Source organism: Mus caroli, chromosome 9 (genome assembly GCF_900094665.2).
Source record: "Mus caroli chromosome 9, CAROLI_EIJ_v1.1, whole genome shotgun sequence".
Classification (NCBI taxonomy): domain Eukaryota; kingdom Metazoa; phylum Chordata; class Mammalia; order Rodentia; family Muridae; genus Mus; species Mus caroli.
In genome coordinates this window covers 52,534,122-52,552,350 of record NC_034578.1, presented here as the reverse complement: position 1 = coordinate 52,552,350, position 18,229 = coordinate 52,534,122, and the positions used below count along the sequence as shown (strand labels likewise).

Genomic DNA, 18,229 nt, shown 5'->3' with positions numbered 1-18,229 from the left:
AGGAATGTGAGCAATTTCTCCACCTTATCAACCTTACGTATCCTCATCTTTGACCTGAGATATGTGCCACTTTCTGCTCTAACCAAGGAGCCAGCTGCTTTTTTGAAGGAACTGACAATATAAAATAGCAGGGAAATAGGGCACTACTCATAGTAGTGACCATATCAGAACACACACTTGAAAAATGGAAAGGGAGGTGAAGTAGGACAATAATACTGACTTATTATGAGACATGGATTATACAAGCTAGCCCAGGGAAAGTTGTGAAGACACAGTTTGAATTTTACAACTGTTGGAACTTTGTGTTAAGAACATAGGAGGCTTTGGTTGAATTTGGAGTAGAATTCAAGAAATTAGAAACAACTATGCAATAATGTTTCTTTTCAGTGGAAAATATATTTCTTGGGAAACAAAACATTTCTTTTAGAACAGAAAGGAAATCCTGCTTTATCCATAGTACAATTGTATTACCCTTTTAAACCTTATTTGTCATTGATTCTGTTGAATCTCTTCCAAGTATTTGAGTAAGTGTTATATTTGGTATTTCTTGTTTTAAAATTTTGATTATTATTTTAGTCTAAAATTCCCTCTTTTTTATACTAATGAGTGAAGAGATCAATTTACCTAGCAGACATAAGACACTCCTGTTTTGTATTAGAGCATCTTCTGAGTATATGCCCAGGAGTGGTACAGCTGGGTCCTCAGGTAGTACTATGTCCAATTTTCTGAGGAATCGCCAAACTGATTTCCAGAGTGGTTGTAACAGCTTGTAATCTCACAAACAATGGAGGAGTGTTCCTCTTTCTCCACATCCTCTCCAACATGTGTTGTCACCTGGAATTTTTGACCTGAGCCATTCAGATTGTTGTGAGGTGGAGTCTCAGGGTTGTTTTGATTTGCATTTCCCTGATGATTAAGGATGTTGAACATTTCTTTAGGTGCTTCAGTATTCCTCAGTTGAGAATTCTTTGTTTAGCTCCGTACCCCACTTTTTAACAGGCTTATTTGGTTCTCTGTAGTCTACCTTCTTGAGTTCTTTGTATATATTGGATATTAGCCCTCGATTGGATAAAGGATTGGTAAAGATCTATTGATTACCATTATGTCCTATTCACAGTGCCCTTTGCCTTACAGAAGCTTTGCAATTTTATGAGATCCCATTTGTCAATTCTTGGTCTTAGAGCATACGGTATTGGTGTTCTGTTCAGGAAGTTTTCCCCTCTGACCACGTGCTCGAGGCTCTTACCCACTTTCTTTTCTGTTAGTTTCAGTGTATCTGGTTTAATGTGGAGGACCTTGATCCACTTGGATGTGAGCTTTGTACAAGGAGATAAGAATGGGTCAATTTGCATTCTTCTACATGCTAACCACCAGATAAGCAAGCAGCATTTGTTGAAAATGCTGTCTTTTTTCCACTGGATGGTTTTAGCTCCCTTGTCAAAGACCAAGTGACCATAGGTGTGTGGGTTCATTTCTGGGTCTTCAATTCTATTCCATTGATCTACCTGCCTGTCACTGTACCAATACCATTGCAGTTTTTATCATAATTGCTCTGTAGTATAGCTTGAGGTTAGGCATGGTGATTCCATCAGAGGTTCTTTTATTGTTGAGAATAGTTTTTGCTATCCTAGGTTTTATGTTATTCCACATATGTAACGAATGTGCAAATTGCCCTTTCTAACTCCGTGAAGAATTGAGTTGGAATTTTGATAGGGATTGCATTGAATCAGTAGTTTGCTTTCCATAAGTTGGCTACTTTTTACTATATTAATCCTGCCAATCCATGAGCATGGGAGATCTTTCCATGTTCTGAGATCTTTCTTTATCTTTGATCTTTTTTTTTTTTTTTTTTTTTTTTTTTTTTTTTTTTTTTTTTTTTTTTGTTTTGTTTTGTTTTGTTTTTGGAGACAGGGTTTCTCTGTGTAGCCCTGGCTGTCCTGGAACTCACTTTGTAGACCAGACTGGCCTCGAACTCAGAAATCCGCCTGCCTCTGCCTCCCGAGTGCTGGGATTAAAGGCGTGCACCACCACGCCCGGCTTTTATCTTTGATCTTTAGTAAAGTTTCTTTTATGAATGTGGATGCCCTTGCATTTGGAGCATCAATGTTCTGAACTAAGAGTTCATCTTGGTAGATTTTACCTTTGGTAAGTATGAAATGCCCCTCCTTATCTTTTTTGATAACTTTAGGTTGAAAGTCAATTTTTTCGATATTAAAATGATACTCCAGTTTATTTCTTGTGACCATTTGCTTGGAAATTGTTTTCCAGCCTTTAACTGTGCAGTAGTATCTGTCTTTGTCCCTGAGATGGGTTTCCTGAATGCAGCAAAATGTTGGGTCTGGATTACATAGCCAGTCTGTTAGTCTATGTCTTTTTATTGGGGAATTGAGTCCATTGATATTAAGAGATATTAAGGAAAAGTAATNGTTGTTTCCTGTTATTTTTCTTGTTAGATTTGGAATTTTGTTCATGTGGCTTTCTTCCTTTAGATTTGTTGAATGATTACTTTATTGCTTTTTCTAGGGTATTGTTTCCCAGCTTGTGTTGGACTTCATTCCATTTATTATCCTTTGAAGGGCTGGATTTGTGGAATGATAGTGTATAAATTTGATTTTGTCATTGGATACCTTAGTTTATCCATCTATGGTAATTGAGAGTTTTGCTAAGTATAGTAGCCTGGGCTGGCATTTGTGTTCTCTTAGGGTCTGTATGACATCTGCCCAGGATCTTCTGGCTTTCATAGACTCTGGTGAGAAGTCTGGTGTATTTCTGATAGATCTGCCTTTATATGATGTTTAACCTCTTTCTCTTACTGCTTTTAATAATCTTTGTTTTGTGCATTTTGTGTTTTGATTATTATGTGACAGGACGAATTTCTTTTCTGGTCCAAACTATTTGGAGTTCTGTAGTCTTCTTATATGTTCATAGGCATCTCTTTCTTTAGGAAGTTTTCGTCTATAATTTTGTTGAAGATATATACTGGCCCTTTAAGTTGGAAATCTTCACTCTCTTCTACAGTTATAATCCTTAGGTTTGGTGTACTCATTGTGTCCTGGATTTCCTGGATGTTTTAGACTAGGCGCTTTTTGCATTTCTCATCTTTGACTGTTGTGTCAATATTTTCTATGGTATCTCCTGCACCTAAGATCCTCTTTTATCTCCTGTATTCTGTTGGTAATGCTTGCATCCATGGCTCCTGACTTCTTTCCTAGGTTTTCTATCTCCAGTGTTGTCTCCCTTTGTGATTTCTTCATTGTTTCTACTTCCATTTTCTCATCCTGGATTGTTTTGTTCAATTCCTTCACCTGTTTGGTTGTGTTTTCCTGTAATTCTTTAAGGGATTATTGTGTTTCCTCTTCAAGGGCTTCTACCTGTTTAGCTGTTGTCTCCTGTATTTCTTTAAGGGAGGTATTTATCTCCTTCTTAAAATCCTCTACCAGCATCATGAGATATGATTTTTTAATCCAAATCTTGCTTTTCCTGTGTGTTGGTGTGTCCAGGTCTTGCTGTGGTGGGAGGACTGGGTTCTGATGATGCCAAGTAGTCTTGGTTTCTGTTGGTAAGATTCTTGTGTTTGCCTTTCACCATCTGGTAATCTCTGGTTTTCGATGTTCTTGCTGTCTCTGGCTGGAGCTTGTTCCTCATGTGGGTCTGTAAGGCTGTGTCAGTACTTTTTGGAGATCATCTCTCTCCTTGCAAGACCAGTGCACAGAGGGCTGTGGAATAGCCCCACTTCCTTGGTGCAGATGGAGGCAGGAAGAACTCTGTCTTAGCTGCTCTGTTTTTTCTGTGGCCTATGTGCTCCTGGCTGGTCCTGCCTTAGAGAGTCACTGGGGAGAAAATAGTGGTATCTCCTGATTCCAAGGGTCAGAGCACTCCCTAGAGGCAAGCTCTCCCTCAGAAGGGTGCACAGAGGTCTGCAGAACAGCCCCACCTCCTGGGTACAGATTGAAGCCAGAAAAACTTATAAAGTTCATTGATTAGAAGAAATAATCAGTTGCAACATTGTACTACTCTAATAATCTGCAGAATAGCTAATTTTCCTCTGGTTTGGGATTTCTTTTTTTTCCTCAAATTAAGAAAGAAAAAAAATCCTAAAATTCAACGGGAAATATAAAAGAACTCAAGTAACAAAAATAATCTTGACTAAGAAACAAATCCAGAAATATCAGGTTTTCTGACTTCAAATTTATCACACAGGCATGTTAATCAAAATGCTAAAACACTTATATAAGAGTATGCATATATGATTGTGGAGCTAGATGTAAGTCAGGGCCACCATGGCTATGGAGCGTTTCCAAAATAACTTTTTAAGGACTTATTTTTTTATATTATATGTGTGTACATATTTTGCTTGTATGAATGTCTCCGCACTATGTATATGCCTGGTGCCCTTAAAGGCCAGGCGAGAGGATTACAGATGGTTGTTAGGCACCCTTTGGGTTCTGGAAACTAAACTCTGGTCTTCTAGAAGAGCAGCAAGTGCTTTTCACCCCTGAGCCATCTCTCCAACCCAGTCTACTGATCATTTGATAAAATCACCAAGAATGCAATAAAGAAAGCATTAGAGTTTTCAGTAAGTGGTGCTTTGAAAACTTGATATTCAAAGAAAAAAAAAAGGATCAAGTATCACTTGCATCCTATAACACACAAAATGATGAATGCAACTTGGGTTAAATATTTCAAAGAAGATTCAAAGTTATAGAACTTTTTAAGACTGCCTAGGGAGAAACTTATGTTGGCAATAATTTTTTTGATATCACAACAAGATATAAGCAATGAAAACAAAGCTAGACAAGTAGAGTCACACAAGTTAAACCACTTCTGTGTATAGCAAAGAGGATCAACTGAAACCAAGACATCTTACAAATGGTAATAGATATTTGCAAAAGTGATCAGATATGATATTAATATGCAAAGAACTAAGGATGGAACAATTGAATATCTAGAGCAATAATAACCCGTACACACTTATCAAAGGGTCTTATTCATTCAGGTAAAATTTTGATGGCTAAAAAATATTCAGAAAAGTATTGTATGTCTGTATTTATCAGAGAAATGCAACTTAAACTTCAGTGATATATTCCTTCACACCAGATAGGATGGCTCTTCTCAGAATGACAGAGGTTATATGCTGAATATAGCTGTCTATATCTTTTAAAAATATTTATATCATTTTTTAAAGAATTTCATGCAATATATTTTGATCACATTCACCCTAAATTCCTCCTCTAACGGTTCCTAGATCCATACCTCCCTCCGCCTCCTTAAACTGCCCAACTTTCTTTTGTTGTCACTGTTACCTTTACCACCATCACCATCACTCTTCAACTCAGTGTGTGCTGTGCATACATTTTTGGATGTTGGGTCATCCTCTGTAGCATGGTATACATACACACAGACATACACATATACACACACACACACACACACACACACTTTTATAAAACAGTTCAATGAAAGGATCCACACCCCCAAAATTAACTGATTTTTCCTTCTCTAGAAGCCAACAATTCTCCTCCATAGGTTCTCTCTTGGACTGGTGAACTCATAAACTATTGACCCCACATTAGAACATTGATTTGATCCTATCTTAGGATCTTATGCAAGTAGCCACATTTTCTATAAACTCATGAGTGCAGTGGAACTTTCATGCCTAGAAGACACTGTTTTACTCCTGCCTTCCTCTGCCTCTGGCTCTTACAGTCTTTTCACTCCCTTTTCTGTGATGGTTGAACACTCTAGTAACACACACTTATCTTCTGCACTTTGACCAGTTGTGTGTTTCTTCATTAACCACTATCTACTGATTAAATGTCTCTGATGATGTCTGAGTGCTACACTAATCTGTGGGCAGGGTGATGCAAATTTAAATGGAAGGTTGGTGCTATGTATGTTAAAGAGAATAACAGTGATAGGTCACCCCTGGGGACTGAGAGCCCCACAACCATGGGTTGTTGACTAGCACACATGTTTTCTCTTGTGAAGAAATATGTTTGAAAGTGTTCACTATTCTTGGTCAGTGAGAGAATTAGGTAATGTCCAATTAGAATAATGTTCAGTAGAATCCAATAGAATAATTCCCAACTATAGAGTTAGAAATTATGAGATTTTATTATATCCCTGTCAGAGTAGGTACGATTAAGAGAAGACTGACCGCTCAAGATTGGATAAATCTTAGGGGCTCCTCCCTGGAAACGATTGGTTCTCTCACTCTCAACAGGCATTTATTGCCTGTAAGCTCTTCATCTGGGGTAGAGCTTTCTGAGATTTCTCATGTCCATGTTGTCATGTCAGCTGATGGTGTTACTGTGCTAGTATTGCTTAGTGACTATTGTCGAGATTTAATGAGGACAACCACTCCCTCATATCAGAAGTCCTCCTATTTATCGGGTTGAAGGAGTGGGAGGAAGGAGAGGGAGAGGGCATGGGAGAGAGAGAGAGACAGAGAGACAGAGAGAGAATGTAATGAATGACAAGAGGCCATGAATTCAAGAAGAAATGTAGTGAACATGGGAGGAGTTGGAGAAGGATGAGGGAGGAATTGAAATAATACAAATATAGCTCCTGTGTATGAAATTATCAGAATTAAACTTCTTAAATAAAAAAGACTGGACAACTAATGCTCATGATGATGTGGGGAACAGAAAATGTGCATGCACTTTTAGGGGGAATGTAAAATGTCGTCACTGTGGAAATTAGTGTGGTGGCTCCTCAAAACAAATAGAGATACATCTACTATGTGAACAGGTCCACAAAGGACTCTGTTTTCTATATATTTCAGATTCTATCAGTAAAATTTCCAATGTATTATGGGCTGCATGGTGCTTAAATGGGATACAGGAAACATAACTCTGGATAAGATGGATGGATGTTCAATATGTGATCACTTTTTTTTTCATGGCAAACCAAAAATAGACTACCTAGTGGTCTTTGCTCCGGTTTTGAAATGAGGCTTTCAGTCACCTGGGGTTTGGGAGAACTTCTGCCAAGCTCTCCGCTGCTATTCCTAGTTCCAAATTCATGTTTTGCTGTTATTTAGAAAGCCCAGTTCCCTGCTAGATGTCCTTTTTACAGTCTGAGTGTCTTTCCATTGAGCTGGTGGTTTCCCTACAAAGTAATTAGGTGTAAAAGAGAGAACACAAGACAGTTAATAAGATAGAGGCAGTGCTGTCTTTATAGCGTCATTTTTTTGGAAAATGGAAAATAAAATTGGATCACAACACTAACAGTGGGGAAGGACATTATACTACTAAATTAGTAACAATTGACTTTGATTATTGGGAACCGTCTGAGTGGCTGGTTGTCTCACACATAGGACAAAACACGCCCTTTAGTTCTTGGACAACTAATGTATATAGGTTAAATGTATTATTTACATTCCTCAAGATCAGTGAATACAATAATGAGGATGGTTATAAAAATGAGTGAGGTATTATTAGTTCCTTCAGAATACAGGTGTTAAAATTTGTCTTAAGAGTTTGTCATTTAGAATAAATTGCATATGAAAAGCAGTCTATTATGCTGTGGAGTTCTCCAAAGTGAATGTGACTTTATTATTAGATTAAATGTTCTCTAGCATAGCCATGTCCTAATTTTAAATATGAACAAAAAATTATACAGTGCAGTTTTGCATTAATAATATGATTTCTAAGTATTCATGTGAACAATTCAGAGATTGCTGAATTTTTGTAATGGTGGAAATTCTCTGGTTTAATTCAGCTTTCCCTATGTATTTTTAAAATTTTGGTAGTAATTCCATTTTCCAATTTTATAATAGGTTCTTATTTTAACATTGTTCTAAGTAAAAGGTTTCATCTGACTACAGTAACTGTGTGGAACACAATACAGGTGTTTACCATTTTACAGATGTGAAAACTGAGTCTATGAGAATACAAGTGGGTTTTAGTGTCACATGAGGAACATGTTTAGAGTTCAGACTTTAAGGAGTGGCTTCTAATATACTAATATTTCTATATACTTGTTTGTGTTACTTAGCATATAATATGGATTATGGGTAAAATCCATCTGACATGTTCATTGCTTTTTCTATTCATATACTTCTATTGAATCTGATAACCTGGGGGCACTGAATACATTTTTACCTTTATTGTTTGAAATGTTAAGAATTTAAAGTATTTTTCTTGATTATTGATTGTTTTGTAAAAATACAAGGCTTAGTAAAGAAATCCACCATGTATTAATTTACATTTCTCATTGCTGTGACAGATGCTGACAAAAGAAACTGAAGGTTGGAAGCGTTTATTATGGTTCACAGTTTGAGGGTACACTCCATCGTGATACAGAAGTCATAATAACAGGAGTTGAGGCTGCAGTTTACCATAAATTTGTAGTCAGGAAGCAGAGAAATGTTAGCATTCAGCTTGCTTTAACTTTTGTTGGTCTGAGATGCCAGCCCATCAATTGTGGCTCACTATTGTGTTGGGTTTTTCTGCCAGAGTTAACCTTGCCTTCTCCTCAGAAGTTTGGCTCTTAGGGGCTTGTAGACCTATTCAGGCTGATAATTAATATTAACTGTCATACTCAGTGTCCACTCTGTCTCATGGCTTAGTGTAATAATATATAAAAATGCAGCTATATCAAATGCACTGTCCTAAGAGGTCTATTCATTTAACTAAGTCTTCAGAATAACACAGTCAGTTATTTACTGTTCCCCACCCCCTTTGCCAGAAGTGTGATTTTATTAAAACATGCATATATATTCTTTGATGAGTTCATACCTGTATATATACATTCTAATTACTGTTTCTCCCTAGTCCATCTCCCTCCTGCCTGTCTACTCCAGTATCAATAGTCTCCTTTTCCACAGTTACAGCTCTTTGCTCAGTAGGTTTTACCAGGGCTGTCCTGGTGACCATGGATGTAGAACTATCCATTGGAGTTTGATGGGCTTACTAAATAGGTACATAACTGAAGACATGACTCCCTTCCAGGCAACAATTAATAGCAAATAGTTCCTCGTGGAGAGGTCGGGTTCCATGATCTCCCCTCGCCCATGACTAGGACTTTTGACAAGCCTAGTGCAAACCTAGTGTAGGCAACTGGAGTTGGTATGAGTTCATAATTGTAGTGACATGTTGTACCCAGAAGACAGCATTTTGCAGCCCTTCTCCCTGTCATCCAGCTCTTAACATCCCCTCTTTTGCAATATTCCTGAGCCTCAGAGGAGGTGATATTAATGTATTGGTTAGGGCCAAGTATTATTCTCTTTTTATATGTATAAGAAAAAAAAGAGTACTTAAGGGGCTGGAGAATCAAGGAAGCTGTAGTTCTGGCTATGTAGTTGAGTTTTAATCATTAATAATATTCCTGAATTTTTCTATTTACCCCTTAGTCCTCTGATGAATTACTTTTGAAGTTAATGATGTGATAATTTGTCATACACAGGAGAAAGATGTCCGAAAGTGGAAGGAAGAATTACTAGATCAACGGCGTAGGATGATGGAAGAGAAATTACTTCATGCAGAATTTAAACGAGAGGTACAGCTACAAGCTATTGTAAAGAAAGCTCAAGAGGAAGAAGCTAAGGTGTGGTGTATTAAATATTTAATCATGTAACCAAGTGTATTTTACAGCATGTAATATTGTAACAGGTTTATCCAAGTATTTTATTCTAGAATAACAGAAGATTTTACTGGTTTATTTAAAATTTACTAGGTACAATCTTAAACTTTATAATAAGCAGGTCTGTTGAGATCTACTTGACAGGATAAGCTGCACAGCTGTAAAATACTAAGTTTGATGAGTTTGGTCATGTGTATATCTCTCCAACTATCATCATCATCTCTGAAATTCATCTTTTTCTTCAACTCTATAAATGTGCAAGTTTCTGATCTGCTTTCTCTCACTGTAGATGTTGAGTTTTCTAGAATATGAATGAATCATATAGAACATACCTACCCTTCTGGCTTCCTTCACTAATGTTTATTTGAATTTCATGTTATTATATGTACTGATTGTATCTTCCTTCATTTAGTTACCTATTAGTATGAAATTCATTTTCTCCTGGTTTTTGTCTATTCCAAGGATTTCTGCTGTGGAAATTCATTTATAGGTGATGTTTACTTTGGTTTTAGTTGGTTATTCTTTGTAAATACCTAGTTGACAATCTTACAATAGGCTTATGTTTAACTTTTCTTTTTACATTTATTTATTTTGTGTGCATGTGTATATGCGTGTGTGTGTGTGTGTGTGTGTGTGTGTGTCTGCGCACGCACATGCTGTAAATTATATGTAGAGGTCAAAGGTCAAAGAACCATTGCAGGACTTTGTTCTTTTTTCAACAGATGCAACAGATGGCTATTGTGATTCTAAGTCAGGTGATCAGTCTTGGCAGCAAGTATCTTTATCCAGGCAGCCATCTTGCTGGTCTCATATCTAACTTTTTAACTATGAGCATATATTAGATATATAGGACAATATTTCACTGTTTCATGTTCATACTTGTAGGTAGTATACATTAATCAAATCCATTCCTCCTTTACCTTTCTTATGCCCTCACCCAACTACCTCTTTCTTCTGTAAAAGTCTTCAGTAAGGCTTTTATGTATTTCAGTTGTTTTTTGTTTTAGAATCCTTTATATGAGAGAGAACATGGAGTGCTTGTTTATTATCATCAGTAATTCACTTTATATCCCAGTCAGTTCCCCCATCCTCATTTGCTCCCAGTATCACCCTTACAAAGCCTTCATCTCATTACCCCTTTTTTCCCCAGAGAAGGGGAAGTTCCACTTGGGTCCCACCTCACCCTGCGACATCCAGTTGCAGTAGGACTAAGAGCATCCTCTCCCACTGAGGCCAACCAGGAAGAAGAAATGTTTTTATTTATTCCATTGGCTCACAAGAAAAAGAATGAGAAGATGAGATTTTAAATTAGTGACAAAATTTGTCTATTTTTATAGTTAATGATTTGTCAATCTTCCTTTGGGAAGAATTTATAATATCAAATATTTAATTTTATTTATTTACATATTACTGATATTGACATGTGACTTCATGTATCATGGCTTATTTGTTATGTTAAACTATTTTTTAAAATTTAAAGCAAGGTGAGTAACTCAGGCTAGTCCTAAATGTGTTGTGTAACCAATGATAACCTTGAGTTATTGATTCTAATTGATATAAGATGAAGAAATTCTTTCAAAATTTTTCATTATTTAACTTGATTTGTGAGCAAAAATGAATTATATTATGGGGAAAATTCTGTAGACTTCTGAGATGAATGTGTATTCTATAACTGTTGAATAGAATATTCTGTAATGTCTGCTAAGTTCATTTGATTTATGATATATTTTACTCTGAAGCTTACTTTTTAATGTTTCTCTGTGAATTATCTGTTGATTCGAGTGACATATAAAAGTTAATTTTGTTGTATTTCGACCTCTTTGTCCCTTTATGCCCAGTAGGGTTGGTTTTATGAAAATAGGTTTAGCAAATTTTGATTACATATGCATTTATATTTGTTATGATTTTGTAAAGATTCCTTTTATTATTTTATAGTGACTTTATCTTTTCTGACCAATTTGGCTCCAAGTCTACTTTGTCAGATATTATCTTCAAAAATATTTTTCACCATTTCATTTTTATTATTGGTACATTTTTGCTGGTAATGTGTGATTTATTTAAGACATGAATCTGTATCTTTTTTATTGACATGGAGTCTTATGAATTCACTATGTAGCCTGAGAATAACTTTAAACTTTTTTTTTTTACTTTAAACTTCTAATCCTCCTGTTTCTAAGTTCTGGGCTTGCAGGCATACACCACACATCCAGTTTTATGTTGTCAGTAACACTATAGTCTTTGTGGTATTATGTTAACTGTCAGTGGTAAATCTATATTACTTTACCAGGACATAAGTTATGAGCAGTTACAATCACATTTTAATTAACAAGCTCCTATTACTTATTCTGGAGTGTGAACCTTGTCGTTCCCATATATTAAAAACAGTTGGTTTTAATGAACCAAGTATATATATGACTTAAAATTCTATGCAATATTAAAATTTATGGAAATGTTACAGTTTTAGATTTTAATTAATTGTGTTAATCAAAAAGGCTAACAGGATTTAACTACAGATATATTAAAAGCAATAACTGCTTTTTAAAAATCAATTTACATTTACAAGGTACATAACTAAATATAAGAGAAAATAAAGCAGCCGCTCTTTTGTCACTTCTCTGGGGGCTCATTTCAGGTCACCTGTGATCTTATATCTCGGAGTCAGCCATGTGTTTCCTTTTCCATTTCAGCTATACTTTACTTATACTTATAAACTTCCTAAATATTTGCTCCTCATACTTTTATTTTTTGACCTTGTTTGTCCCTAAGTAATGTTTCTGAAAGGTGTGATTATTGATAGCATTCAGCTTAAGAACCATCAAGAATTTTCCCTTTGCCTTCATTATTAAAACAATTATTTATTATTAAGTGTGATGTGTGTATGTACCATGATGCTTCTGTGTTTACATGGGCTTCAGCTGATTTTATCAGGTCATCAGGCTTGCATGGTGAGTGCTTTACCCACTGAGCCATCTTGTTAGCTTTACCTTTAAGTTTTAATGTAAAAATATTACTCTGGCTTTTTTTCAGTAACATGTTATATTCAGGATAATGATCATTATCATTTACTAATTATTTCCATTATTTTAAAGAATTTTGTCAACATAGCAAATAATGTTAAAATGTCATCAGCAAAAGCATTTACTGTTTAGGGTAGAAACACTCTTTTGTACATTGCTTCAGAATTATTATACTGCAGAAGTGAACACCTTTATAAAGAAGCATTACACTACACACAGCACTTCTTAGGAAGAAATAGCAAAGTTTTACTTCTACTTGAAGAGAGAAAAAATGAAATGAAAGTAACTGTAAGAACATTGCTGGGTTTAGAATAAATGAGAGGGTTTATTTCATAGAGATTTAAGGTTGTAAAAGTAATGGTACATACTGAGAGTTCTGAGTTATATTTGTTCATTTTGGGTTAGTCATCTTTCTATTATTATAATAAAGTTTCTAAATTACTTAAATTTTGCTTAGAACATTAGGTCTCATTCCTTCTCCCTTCAATGACTACACTTTACATGTGAGACTTGATACAGAATGAATATGCTTTTCTTGCTTATGCTTGTCTGTCATATACTTTAGTAGTTTGAAAGAGTGTTATATGATAAACCTACTTTAAAAGTACATGTGGAAGCAGGAGATGGATAAAGAACAACTGTGGAAGTCAATTCTCTTCTTCCACTTGTGGATCCAGGAAAGTTAAACTCTGGTGGTCAGGCTTGGCAACTTGCTAAGGTATTCCACTGGCTCAGAAATGTTTGGGCAAGTTTGAGCTTACCTTTATTTTCCCAGTCTAAATTTTTTTGTTGGAGTCCCTGCTTCTGTGTAAAGTTGGACACCAGTGTATAGTACAACCTGTTGTAACTATTTGTTACCTTCAGTATATATAAAAGAAAAAAATGCTTCTGTACTTTTAAATTTTGTTGTCTAAAACTTACAGCAGAGGGGATTCCAGTTAACTTGGCAGGTTGTATCTGGCCCCTTTGAACCAGGGAAGAAGAGAATCAGATTTACAAGGAGGCATTCTTTCAGAGAGAGAGAGAGAGAACAGGTCCACAAACAAGTGAAAAATCTCTGGGGAAGAGGAGGAACCAAATCTGGATAGCTGTGCCTTTCCTGCTCTCACTCGGTAGCCAGTGGTGGTGGTGGTTTAGGCTGAACAGTAAGAAACCCCTTGCCGCTTAAAAAGACTGAAGTAGCTATCCAAACCAACAGATGAACATATTACTACACAGAAACACTAGAAACATGAAAAAGCAAAGGAACATGACTCTCCCAAAAGAACTTAATCGTTACGTAAAATATGCTCATAGAGGTACACATTGTTAAATGCTTGAAGGTGAAGATGATCAGTGACGTGAAAGAGCATACAAACATGAAGATGAAGTTAATCTAGGACCTTAGAAGGAAAGTTAGCATCACAGAAAACAAGCCAGAAATATGGATGGAGAAGTCAGTAATAGGTAATAAAAATTTGGAACAAACTTGAGGTTTTAAAGAAACACAGATAGAAATGTTAGAAGTGAAACCTAAGCCAAATAAATGACACATTGCAAGAAACTGCTAGTTACCTCGACTGAGCAGAAAAAAAAATACTTGGAAGGAATGGTTGAGAATATAAAATGAAAAATTAGTAAGAAAATATATAATCCCGTACACATTATCCATAGAGAATTAAAATCTATGACTCCATTTGAAAGAAATAAAATCTCTGGTAAAGTTGCCCACAGACTTGAGAGTTAAAGGAGAGAAACCTATCCACTGAAAACAAGATGGTATAGTTGTTCTGATATATGATAAAGTAAACTTCAAACTAAAAGTAGAAAAATAAAGAAGCCCACTACCTATTAATAAACAAACAAATAATAGAACAACTCATTAAGAAGACTGTTTTCATGAATGATTATATGTAATTATAATAATTACTTTTAAATAGTTGTATACATATGAAATTAATGCCTCTTTTATAAAACAACACAGATGAACAGAAAGGTTAAATGGATTTTGATATTTATAAGTGATTTCAATACCACATTCTAATCTGTTGATAAGGTATCCACCTTCAGAATTAAAAGTTCACTACAGATCAAATGAACTGAACATTCCAAAATATAAAATAATCCATCCAACAGATATTGATGCATGCTACTCTAAAATAGACCACATTCTTACAAGTTTTATCGAAATCAAGTCTTCCCAAATACAGAACAGTTGAAATATTTCCTTTTTTTTCATATTTATTTTATTTTTTATTTAGGTATTTTCTTCATTTACATTTCCAGTACTTTCCCAAAAGTCCCCCATCCCTTCCCCCACGCACTCCCCTACCCACCCACTCCCACTTCTTGGCCCTGGCATTCCCCTATACTGAGGCATATCAAGTTTGCACGACCAATGGGCCTCTCTTTCCAATGATGGCCGGCTAGGCCATCTTCTGATACATATGCAGCTAGAGACACAAGCTCCAGGGGGTACTGGTTAGTTCATACTATTGTTCCACCTATAGGGTTGCAGATCCCTTTAGCTCCTTGGGTACTTTCTCCAGCTCCTCCATTGAGGGCCCTGTGATCCATCCAATAGCTGACTGTGAGCATCCACTTCTGTGTTTGCTAGGCCCCAGCATAGTCTCACAAGAGACAGCTATATCTGGGTCCTTTCAGCAAAATCTTGCTAGTGTATGCAATGGTGTCAGCATTTGGAGGCTGATTATGGGATGGATCCCCGGGTAGGGCAGTCTCTAGATGGTCCATCCTTTTGTCTCAGCTCCAAACTTTGTCTCTGTAACTCCTTCCATGGGTGTTTTCTTCCCAATTCTAAGAAGGGGCAAAGTGTCCACACTTTAGTCTTCGTTCTTCTTGAGTTTCATGAGTTTCACAAATTGTATCTTATATCTTGGGTATTCTAAGTATCTGGGCCAATATCCACTTATCAGTGAGTACATATCATGTGAGTTCTTTTGTGATTGGATTACCTCACTCAGGATGATGCCCTCCAGGTCCATCCATTTGCCTAGGAATTTCATAAATTCATTCTTTTTAATAGCTAAGTAGTACTCCATTGTGTAAATGTACCACATTTTCTGTATCCATTCCTCTGTTGAGGGACATCTAGGTTCTTTCCAGCTTCTGGCTATTATAAATAAGGCTGCTATGAACATAGTGGAGCATGTGTCCTTCTTGCCAGTTGGAACAGCTTCTGGATATATGCCCAGGAGAGGTATTGCTGGATCCTCTGGTAGTACTATGTCCAATTTTCTGAGGAACCACCAGACTGATTTCTTATACCATCTTAGATAACAGTACAACCAAACTAGAACTCACTAGCAAAAGAAAAATAATAATAGTAACAACAACAACAAACCAAGATACATAGATATATAGAAACTGAACAGTAATGTCTTGAATAGTAGTCACTGAAGAAATCATGGAGGAAGTTAAAATTTCATACACATGAAATCATAGCTTGATAGAACCTTTAAAACATATCTAAGCCAGCCAGGTATGGTGGTTCATACCTTTAATCCCAGCACTTGGGAGTTTAAGGCAGGCAGATTTCTGTGAGTTTGAGGCCATCCTGGTCTATGAAATGAGTTCCAGGACAGCCAGATCTGTTACACAGTGAAACCCTGTTTGAAAAACTAAAACTGAAAAAAAAACTTCAAATAATAAATTAGTATTTTATCTCACACCCTTAGAAAAATAAGAACAAACCCCAAAAGCAGTAGATGCCAAAAAGTTAAAAAAGATCAGAGTAGAAATGAAGGGGAAGCAAAAAGCAATATGAAGGTTTTAGAGAAAAAAACCAAAGCTAACCAGAAGAGAAGATAACCAAGTTAGTAACATTAGAGCTCCATAGGAGACACAGTGATCTGTCCCAGCGACATCAAGAGGCTCATGAGGGAAGCCTTTGGAAACATTCCCCAAACTAGAAATGACAGAAGAGATGGTTAAATATAAGTGAGGTTGTTTGGAAATTGGTACCCTCAGAAAGTATTGTTGAGGATGTAAATTAATGCAGCCAAAAAAGCTAAAAATACAACTACCATATAACCTAGCATAGCATAACTAAAGTACTCTTAACATATCACATATCTAAGAGATACATACACATCCATTTTTATTATTGCTACATATGATGTAAAATGGAACCAGCTTATTTGTTTGTTGATAAATGAGCAGATAAGTAAAATTTGGTGCATATTCACAATAGAATTTTATTCAGTCATAAAGAAAGATGCAATTATGACATTTGCAGGAAGCAGATGGAACTAAAAGCTATTAAGCTAAGCAAAATAAGCCTGACCTAGAAAGTTAAAGTTTCATAAATATTCCTTGTTTAAAGTTCTATGTATGAGTAACTTATGAAACGGGAAAAGGATTATGAGAGAGCAAGAGCTGTTAAGGGAGTAAGAGAGGGTAATGGATATGCATGTCATGAGAGTCGGAGGGGAGAGTCTGAGTAACAGACCAGGGAGGACTTGGGAGGGGATCAGTTAGGACAACTTGTAAGTATGTCTAAGTGTGAAGATCCTTTCCTCGTGGATATCATGAAATGCATTATTTTGTATGCCAAATTCAAAAAATAGAAATTTCACTAGAAAGATATGAACATGTCTAGTTATCTATACTCTGTATTGTTACAAATTTATATTAAATGAAGTTTTGTAAAACAGTCTCTAACATACTAAATTGTTTCCTGTTTTAAAAAGTACTTTCTATGTCAGCTTCTTAAATTAGTTCTTATTAAACCCATATACATTGGCTTATTTTGAGATAATACTGGCAGGAATACCTTATTAGTTATTTTTTTCTGGTCCTTACTGATGGTTTAAATATTCCTGTGTAAAATCATTGTTAAACTTCATATATTTATAAGAATTAAATTGAAGAATATATACTGCTCTTGCAGTGGACCTGAATTTTGTTCCTAGCACCCATGTCAGGAGGCTCCTGGGCAACTGTAACTCCAGCTCCAAGTGCTTTGTAGGCACCTGCAGCCATGCATGTGTACATACGCATGGGTACACACACAGGCAGACAGCAAGACACACACACACATTTTTTACTCTCTTTTAAGATTTAATTTGAGGGAGCTGGAGAGAAAGCTCAGCGGTTGAGGGCACTGACTGCTCTTCCAGAGGACCTGGGTTCAAATTCCAGCACCCAGATGGTAGCTCACAATTGTTTGTAACTCCAGGATCTGACACTGTCACACAGAATACATTCAGGCAAAACACCAATACATATAAACTGAAAATAAATAAATAGTTTTTTTAAAAGAATTAATTTGATTCTGACTCTGTGTTTGTTTTCATTGAAGGTAAATGAGATTGCCTTCATAAATACCCTTGAAGCTCAGAATAAACGTCACGATGTTTTATCAAAACTGAAGGAATATGAGCAGAGGCTTAATGAATTGCAGGAAGAACGTCAGAGAAGACAAGAAGAAAAACAAGCTCGTGATGAGGCTGTGCAGGTAAGGTTCCACTCAGCACTTACTAATCACCTTTCATATCTCAGGCTTTGAGTTAGGCTGAAGATCCAGAGAGAGTTCCTGTTCCATTTCTCTCTCTCTCTCTCTCTCTCTCTCTCTCTCTCTCTCTCTCTCTCTCTCTGTCTCTGTCTCTCTCTCTCTCTGTGTCTCC

General features: G+C 36.1%; 1 protein-coding gene across 2 annotated transcripts in view; it reads left to right on the top strand.

Annotated features, from left to right (window-relative positions):
• Scaper (S-phase cyclin A associated protein in the ER) overlaps nucleotides 1-18,229 on the top strand; it is a 343,420-nt gene that overhangs the window by 85,448 nt on the left and 239,743 nt on the right. For both annotated transcript variants that reach the window (XM_021171564.2, XM_029481364.1), the window contains exons 16-17: nucleotides 9,409-9,549; nucleotides 17,905-18,060. In XM_021171564.2, coding sequence (XP_021027223.1) covers nucleotides 9,409-9,549; nucleotides 17,905-18,060 — 297 coding nt within the window. The remainder of the gene's footprint in view (nucleotides 1-9,408; nucleotides 9,550-17,904; nucleotides 18,061-18,229) is intronic.